The sequence below is a fragment of the Panthera pardus genome, unplaced genomic scaffold (genome assembly GCF_024362965.1).
Source record: "Panthera pardus isolate Hobbes unplaced genomic scaffold, ASM2436296v1 HiC_scaffold_27, whole genome shotgun sequence".
In the NCBI taxonomy this organism is placed as follows: Eukaryota; Metazoa; Chordata; class Mammalia; order Carnivora; family Felidae; genus Panthera; species Panthera pardus.
In genome coordinates this window covers 59539709-59549246 of record NW_026526843.1, presented here as the reverse complement: position 1 = coordinate 59549246, position 9538 = coordinate 59539709, and the positions used below count along the sequence as shown (strand labels likewise).

The window sequence follows — 9538 nt, the reverse complement described above, 5'->3', positions numbered from 1 at the left end:
CATACAAATGGCTAACAGATACATGAAAAACTGGTCAACATCACTCATCATCAGGGAAATTAAAATCAAAACCAAAATGAAATACCACATCACACCCATAAAAATAGCTAAAATTAACAACTCAGGAAACAACAGATGTTGTTGAGGATGTGGAGAAAGGGGAAACTTCTTACACTTTTGGTGGGAATATAAACTGCTGCATCCATTCTGGACAAAGTGTGTAGGTTCCTCAGAAAATTAAAGAAAGAACTACCAGCAATTTTACTGCTAGGTATTTATCCAAAGGATACAAAAATACTCAAAGGAGCACATACACCTCAATATTTATAGCAGCACTATTAACAATGGCCAAATTATGAAAAGAGCCCAAATGTCCATTGACTAAAGAATGAATAAAGAAGATGTATACATATAATATGGAATATTACTGTCATCAAAAAGAATGAAATCTTTTTGAAATCAGAAATTTTGCCAGTTGCAATGACATAAATGGAACTAGAGTGCTTTATGCTAAGTGAAATAAGCCAGTTAGAGAAAGAAAAATACCATATTGTTTCTCTCATATGTGGAATTTAAGAAACAAAGTAGATGAACATAGGGGAAGGGAAGGAAAAATAAAATAAGATAAAAATAGAGAGGAAGGTAAATCATAAGAGACTCTTAACTACAGAGAACAAACTGAAGGTTGCTGAAGGGGAGGTGGGGGGTGGGCCAAATGGGTGATAGGCATTAAGGAGTGCACTTGTTGAGATGAGCACTGTGTGTTATATGTAAATGATGAAACACTAAATTCTATTCCTGAAAACAATACTACATTATATGTTAACTAACTTGAATTTAAATAAAATCTTGGAAGAAAAAAAATTGAAGGTGAAGGATGAAACCATTTAAGTGTTGATTTGGAATTATTACACAGAAAAACCTTGGTTTTTGAGCATAATTCATTCTGAAAACATGCTTGTAATCAAAAGCACTTGTATAGAAAGCAAATTTCAACAACTGTTGGCTCAGTTGTGATCATGTGGCATTCGGCATCACGTACTACTTGCATTGCAACATTACTCATTTATCAAGTTAAAATTTATTAGAAATGTTTTCTCTCCTTGCAGAACACTCACAGAACAAGTTACTTGCAATCCAAGATTCTATTGTATTTGTTTTTTCAGGAACTAACTGGGTTACATATATAACTGATACTTGGCCATGATTTCATTTTCCTTTAAAGTTCTTATGAGAATATGTCAGATATTTTCTATTCTGAGACTTTTCTAGGAAAACCTTTTTGTTTTTATGGTAATGAATGTATTCCTTTAAAACTTTCTTTGAAAAACTAAAGTGTATTTTTTACATTTTTACTGTCAGTTTTAAATTGTGTTCACATGTGTTCAACAGTTAATTTAGTATGAATTTCTTCAATTAAAGCAGTATAATTTAAAACAGAAAATTTATATTTCTATTTGTATGAAAAGTATAGTACATTTTATACTCGTGATGCTTATGAATCGTAGTTACTATATTTGACATTATTTTCTAGTTACTATTCATTATTTCATGTGAACTACACACATTTGATCCCCTGTTACATCCAATGCCACATTATTTATTTATTTATTTTTTTAATGTTTTTTTTTTAACGTTTATTTATTTTTGAGACAGAGAGAGACAGAGCATGAACGGGGGAGGGTCAGAGAGAGAGAGACACAGAATCTGAAACAGGCTCCAGGCTCTGAGCTGTCAGCACAGAGCCCGACGCTGGGCTCGAACGCATGGACCCTGAGATTATAACCTGAGCTGAAGTTGGCCGCTTAACCGACTCAGCCACCCAGGCGCCCCCCAATGCCACATTTATCACAGTTTGGTATGTATCCACTGGAAGACATATTTTTTTCTGCATAAAACCACACACACCAAATATCAAATATATAACTTTGCTAAAATTATATTATGAATTAATCAGTTTGCAAAAGGAAAAAGGTATTAAACTCATTTGTACAGTCAAATAAACAAAGAGAAGTTTGATCTTGATAAATGTTTAACAATGTTTTTTACACATCTTTGTAAAATGTTCACTATGTAACAAAGAAATGATTGTAAAGCAAAATTGAAATTGTAAAAGCCCCCATGTTAGTGATTGCAAATGAATCTAGATATCAATTAACCTTATGAAGCTCTCATATTTTTTTTAATTAAAAGTAACCAATGTATATGGAAGTATATGCAGATCTACCTTGGTAAACATATTTTGTATCATCACTGCACATTCATTCCATCTTCAGGAATTTCAGAATCTCTTTGTTCTCCTTTGCCTTATGAAACATTTCAAAATCCTAAAAGGAATTAAAATTAACTTGTAACACCAATGCTGATAATTTCACTTATGAAACAATTAAATTCAAGTGTCAAGGTCAGTTTGCTAATTATCTTGCCTGGGCCTTTGCAAATGTCTACCAGCTAAGTTAGTTAAAAGAATTTCCCCAAGGTATCACTTATTTCATCCTATAACGTATGGTGAAAAATACTGTGTATCTCCAAACAAGCTGCATGATATACTTTCCTTTTATGATATTTTTCATAATGAAGTACACACTGCCTTATCTTCAGGAACACAATTAAGTTATTATGTAAATGAAAAAAATCTCACCCTCACAGTCTGTAAATGTATTGTTTCCCCATTTAAATAATCTTAAAATATGAAATAAAAATAAAATAAAAATGGAAATTTACTCTTACCCCACAATATTCTTGGCCATTGAATATCTGAGGTGGCAGAGCCCTAGGGGTAGAAACTTTAGTCCTCATTTCCTGAAGTATTTTCAAACTCACAGAAATATCTATTAATTCATATTTTATTTTGTAAGTATCTAAAATTCTGGTAACTTCTTCCTGTCTCTGCTTCACCTAGATAGACAAAGATATAAAGAGATGGAAAGATGTTAATCAACTGGCCCCAATGTTTTATGTTTTATTTTTATTTTCCCTATCCATTATGCTATGGTAGGGTAATAGCTTTTAATGGTGTGATTTTTTTGAGCAGCAAAATTAGGTAATTTTATTGTGATAAACACATACACATACACACATATATAGTATATATGTTTAATATGTATATGAAGAAATACAGTAAGGTGTCAGTGGGAGTTAAAAATGTCTAATGGGGTATAAATATTTACCATATTGATTTCAAACTGCATATGAAATGGTATGAGCATTCTGCTAACAGTTGAAGCACACATTTCAGCTCATCGCTGCATTAATTTATGCCAATAGCTATGGTAGCCCTGTGTAGGAAATGAATAGGATACCAGGTTTTTACATTTAAAAGAACAAACTGCATGTTCTTAACAATAATCGGAGACTATGCCTAAGTGAGGAGATAAAATCTACAGAATGAGAAAATAAATCAGAGGATTAAGATTTACAAAAACTGTGAGTGAATAAAAGTGATCAGTTCTTGCTATGTCCTCCTATATGAACTTTACATATCTGTTATCTGTTATAAAAGGCTGTATATCCACCCCCATTGTCTTTTCCCCTGAAACATTACTACCAAAGTATAATTGTAATAATTGGTTATCTTTTAAACATAGTGTAGGGGCACCTGGGTTGCTTGGTTAAGCGTTTGACTTTGGCTCAGGTCATGATCTTGCGGTTCATGAGTTCAAGCCCCATGTCAGGCCCTGTGCTGACAGCTCAGATCCTGGACCCTGCTTCAGATTCTGTGTCTCCCTCTCTCTCTGCCCCTCCCCTGCTCATGCTCTGTCTGTCTGTCTCTCTCAAATATAAAATAAAATATAAAAAAAATTAAATAGTTTATAAGTACATTTTTTGTTAATAGCTGTAACATACATGTTAAAATTTGAGTTTTCTACATTTTCACATGACAATCTTGGGCAATTTTGCCACATAAAATCTGTGATGCCAGAATAAGAAAACATATGTAAAATCAATTTGACAAGTACAAACCCCAGTTTATTCAATTATGACTTCTGTGAAAGTGGATGGCAGAAGGTTTTTTGTTTGATGACTTAAAAATATAATCCAGTCAGGCTTAGAAAACCTTGTCTATTTCCAACTGATAGTGGAGAAGTTTCTGAAATTCCATCATGCAACATTTCTACTTTCTGAGGCTCATTAGTCTTCGAAATTGCAAAAGCATGATTCATGTGACTTAAGTCACATTTTTATAGTGTTTTTTTCAAAACTCTTTTTAGAGGAACCACATTATGAAAACAGTTGTTTAGACTAGTGCTAATCTGAGTGTGATTTATAAGACCAGCATCATCAGCCTTATCCCACCCCAAAACTATAGAATTTGGGAATGGTTCTCAGGAATGTTTTAACAAGCCCTCCAGATGATTTTTATGTTACAGTTTGAGAGACACAGACCAACAGTTGGGTGAATCTTCTGCTGCATCCATTATGGTCCTTAATGATTTCAAATCATTCCCTCTTATAGAATCTTAGTACCATATCCAATAACATAAATTACAATGTTAAAAATAGTCAAAAGGTCCATAATTTTCGTTTTAAAACTGCTTCTTGTTATTGTTGTTTCTTAGTACCCAGGTGAAATCCTTAGTTGTTCAGGCTTTATGCAGAAGCAATGCACTATTTCTAGGCTGAGATAAAATCTCATTGCTCCTTGCATCTATCATGGTGCCTAACACACCGAAGGAGTGTGATGAATGTTTGTTGGCCATTTATAATCCATTCTAAATTCTTCAGTTTTCATGCTTTTCCAAAAACTTTGCAGAATGAGGTTCTTAGACATATAACATTCCTTGTATAGCTGAGCTGTGATAACCATTAGCCAGCCACATGTGACTATTGAGAACTTGAAGTGTGGCTAGTCCAAAATGAAATGTTCTGTAAGTACAAAATACATACTGGATTTTGAGGACTTAATATGGAAATACATAACACCTCTTTTTAAATATTGGTTATATGTTGCAATGATAACATTTTGTAAATTTTGTGTTAAATAAAATATATTAAAATCAATCTCAACTCTTTTTTTAAGTCATTACTAGAAAATTTTAAATTACACATGTGGCTCACAATATATTGTTGTTTGAAACCACCGTTCTACAATATTTCCTACAACATGGTCAAAATAGTTCATCTAAACTGTAACCTAAGACATGTCTGATCTATGCAAATACATATTCTTCTTAGAAATTAAGTTTGTCTTTTTGAGGTTATCCAATCTTCTCTGAGGATTTTGGCCATTTACTCACTGGCATTTTCCCTCTCCTATCCTAAACAGTGTTCTTTAGCTCTTCCATCTCCCATCCTAAACATCCTAAAGAAAAAGGTTCTTTATCTCTTCCACTTGAAACATATGCAAAATTACTGGAAATACTAAAGTTGGCTGAACTCAGGACCCAGAAACCTCTCAAAGCAGTCAGTTCTTAGAGCACAACCAGGGTGAGGGCAATAACCACATTCTCTGTTGTCCACTGCACCTCCCATTCCTGAAAACCTAGAGAGGAAGGAGCTGACAAGAAGACAAGAAGGAGATGGTAATGCCCTAGCACAATCCTGAAGTCCCCAACTAGAATGTCTTCACTCTAGTCTTTTTTGCCTGCTAAGGCTCTTTTCTTTCCACTCACCTCTCTAGACCCTGACACGCTGGTGTAATAGACTTTAATGGAGCTCATTGTTTCCACTTAAAGGCTACTTTGCAGAAGTAACCCAGAGTCAGTCACTTCATTACCGCCTAAGGCTGAGCTAATAGAAGTCCCAAAACCTGGCTGTGCCTTTTCTCAGACTGTTGCTAAGAGCCTTGGCCTGTACACTCCGGATTGGTTGGGGAAGTAGTGCCCTTGTGACGCAGGAACACTGGAGCGTCGTGACTGCCAGCCTGGGGGAGAGGGCACGAACTCTGGGGTGATAAACTTCTGTTAAGGCCTCTTTTCTCCCTTCATCGGCCGGGGAGGCACAGGGGAGGACTGGATGGAAGAATTAGTGGACTCTGTATTCCTGCTACTCATTCTCCCATCTCCCTGCTTGGGGATGGTGGTAAACATGAGCTGTTTTGTCTGGCAACCACAGCCGCAAATGAAGGGCTGAGACACCTGAGGGAGAAAATGATCAAAATACAATGTTATAGCAAATAAAGAGATATATTAAAACTTGTATTCCTTAAATTTGTAGTGACAGAGCAAGTGGCGCCAATGCTTACTTGGACAGGAAGGGACGGGACCACCATAGCAACCTTTGATGCTTTTTTTCTTAGCTTGGGGAGGTGACTACTTTCCCACTCCCGTGTTCCTCCCTTCCTGAAGACAGCAAGCTTTCCTATGATTTGATCTTTTGGTTTATGTAATAGTGGGTTCAATAGTCGCTGACTCTCCTAGCACTTCCTCCCTACACCTGCTATAAAAAAATGACTTCGTGCTTTAATGTCTACTTCTTCAATACATTCGTAGCTCATTATTCTAGCCTTTATTTTCAAGTAGTTGAAGATAGTGATAATGTTTGCAGGATTTCTTTGGTTTGCCAAAATTGAGCAATGGAAATTGACAGTAAAGAACTAAAGAATTTTAGCACCAGTTTTTCTGCTAAGCAAATTTGGATTCCATGGTTCTACCACTTGATAACTATAGATCTTGAGCAAATTACTTCCTTCTGAATGTCAATTTCTCAATCATTAGTGTATAAATGTGAATAGTGACACCTACATGACAGCATCATTATCAGGATTAAATGAACTGAGTATGTAAAAGCGTTTGGCACATGGTCTGACATGTCGTTAGTTCAGAAAATTATAATTATTATTTAAAAAATAATGGTTTTTTTTTTGAGAGAGAGAGAGACAGAGTGCAAGCAGAGGAGGGGCAGAGAAAGAGGGAGACAAAGAATCTGAAGCAGGCTTCAGGCTCTGAGCTGTCAGCGCCCCTGACATGGGGCTCTAACTCAGGAAGTGTGAGATCATGACCTGAGCAAAAGATGGATGCTTAACCACCTGAACCACCCAAGTGCCCCTATAATAATTGTTATTGGTAAGTATCTGACTGCTTGCATGATGTTTGGGAACAAGCATATCAATATGAATAAGAGGAAGCGTTTACCTTCAAGTTACTCACAGAGTGATAACTGATAAAGTAAGATAAATGCAATGTACAGAAATCTAAATCAGGCTAGGTGGGTCAAGGCAGGTATCCCTAAAGAAGTGAGAGCTAAACTGAAGCCTGAATGATGTGTAGTATGCCAAGAAATTATAATAATAAGGAAGTTTTAGGTAGAAGGAACAGTCGTGAAGCAATGTGGTAATTGGAGCTTTGGGAGCAAGTGGAGGAATAGAAACTGAGGAAATAAATAGGAAAAAGCACATAGGCCTTCAGGTTTCATGTTAGATTTTGACGTACAGTCTTTTCAAGGCTGTTTCTTCTTTTATAAAAATGTGGAAAATCTTAACTTGCAAATTTACTGTGAAGATTAAATAAGTTGGAGATGTTGCCTAAGGACATCTTTCACTTATGAAGCACTTAATAAATTATATCTATTATTAATCCATGGATGATTAGACAGCTCTGAAGCATTTAGCTCTTCGTGTGAAAGGTGGATCAATCTAGAATATAAAGTGGACTTAAAAGGGGGAAAGGCTGGAAGCACTTGCAGCAATACAAAAATAAAATGACAATAGTGAAAGGGAAAGATATTTAGGACAGGGGACTGCTAGAATTTGGATATAAGAGAAAGAGGCAAAGGAGATGGATATAACCAATGAAGGAGTGTAGGTTAGGAACAATTTGAGATCTACATTTTCTTTTGATATTTCTTTGTGATAGCAGTGGTATAAAATCTAATTTTTTTATTGTTTTCATTATCTTTCTGGTGTGAGATTGTGACTTATTTTCTCATTTTGCTGTGAGCTCTTACTTTGGTGTCAAGCTAAATTAATGCACTATTTCTTATAATAGGTTATCTTTGACAACCTAAAGTAAATTGGTTGGTATGACATACAAAATTTGAATTAACCTATTATATAGGATGTTTTTGATAATTATTTTGAAGTAATTATTTAAAAAAAACTGTATTGATAATTGTAACTGAAAGTATCATCTATGTAGATGTTTGTTTATGCTTCCCTGTCTACTTGGGCAGTTTGTATCTGAGTTCAAATCATTCTCAAGAATGGGACAGAAACTTGTGGGACTGGAAAAAATATATTCTAAGGAAATTTGTATACTTTTTCTTGACCTTTTATATATGTGACTATTTATTTATTTAATTACTTATTTTTTACTTGCAGCAAGAATTACTATCAAAGTCCACTCATTGGCGCAAAGACCCTTGTGGTGTTACCAAAAGACTTGCCCCTGTAATTCTGAGTTCATCAGCTAGCCAGTGGCCTCAACTCCAAGCTCTAACAATGTGCATGACTTATTGATCATACAAATAATACATGAATTCATGTACATTTTATAAGTCAAACCACATAGAAATATAGAGAGTAAAAATTAAAATTACACTATCACCTTCTTTTTAAAATCCTCCTCCCAGAGGAAACCACTATTAACAGTTTGATTTGTATCATTTTTCACAAACATGATGACATTTATTAAGTCAGTTATAAGGGATAAAAAGTCACTTATAACATGAAAGTTAAGTACACAGTCTACTTTTTAAAAAAATATGGAATGCTTCATCAGTTTGCATGTCATCCTTGCACAAAGGCCATGCTAATGTTTTCTGTTTTGTTCTGATTTTAGTATATGCACCGCCAAAGTGAGCATTATTACACAGGCTTTGAAGTGAGGCTTCTTGGGTTCAATCCCAGACTCTACCACTTACAACTGTGTAATATAGTGCATCCTATATAACTTCTCTGTGCCTCCATTTTCTCATGGGTGAAATGGAAATTATAATATCTGTTTTATAGAGATATTATGAGGGTTATACTACTTAGTGTATGTGAAGTATTAGAAAAATGCCCGGCACATATACATGATGGAATCATATTGTATATGCTGTTCTGCAACTTCCATTCCATTAGTACAGATAAAGGCAATACAGTGTACTGATTAAGTAAGTGGATTCTAAATCCAATTGCCTGGTGCAAATACTAGTTCTACCATTTACTATGTTTGTGAACTTCAACAAGTATATAAACTTTTTCTGTCTTTGTTTCCTTTGTAAAATTCAAATAAGAGCTTCTGTATTTTTAAGTTTTATTTGAATTCCAGTTAGTTAACATAAAGTGTAATATTAGGTTCCAGTGTACAATGTAGTGATTGTACTTCATCACTTCCACACAACACCCAGTGCTCATCACAACAAGTACACGCCTTAATCATCATCACCTATTTAACACATCCTCCCATGCACCTCCATTCTGGTAACCCTCATTTTGTTCTCTATAATTAAGAATCTGTTTCTTGGTTTGCCTCTTTTTTTTTTGTCCCTTTGCTTATTCATTTTGCTTCTTAAATTCCATATATGAATGAAATCATGGTATTTGTCTTTGACTGACTTATTTCACTCAGCATAATACTCTCTAGCTCCATCCATGTCATTCCAAAAGGCAAGATTT

At 34.9% G+C, this 9538-nt stretch overlaps 1 protein-coding gene, 1 non-coding gene and 1 pseudogene across 2 annotated transcripts; all 3 read right to left on the bottom strand.

Moving 5' to 3' along the window:
• Positions 1-2124: 2124 nt before the first annotated feature.
• Positions 2125-5753, bottom strand: LOC109255064 (SH3 domain-binding glutamic acid-rich-like protein 3). The gene is made up of 3 exons (XM_019429481.2): positions 5613-5753; positions 2731-2898; positions 2125-2327 (listed from the first exon to the last, which is right to left on the bottom strand). The coding sequence occupies exons 1-3, from the start codon at positions 5658-5660 to the stop codon at positions 2262-2264; spliced, it is 282 nt and encodes a 93-aa protein (XP_019285026.1). The 5' UTR covers positions 5661-5753; the 3' UTR covers positions 2125-2261.
• Positions 5754-8249: 2496 nt separating this feature from the next.
• LOC128773996 (small nucleolar RNA SNORA62/SNORA6 family) lies at positions 8250-8386 on the bottom strand (annotated as a pseudogene).
• A 248-nt stretch (positions 8387-8634) lies between these two features.
• LOC128773958 (U6 spliceosomal RNA) lies at positions 8635-8739 on the bottom strand. The gene has a single exon (XR_008418449.1). It is a non-coding gene; the product is annotated as a U6 spliceosomal RNA (small nuclear RNA).
• Between the last annotated feature and the right edge of the window lie 799 nt (positions 8740-9538).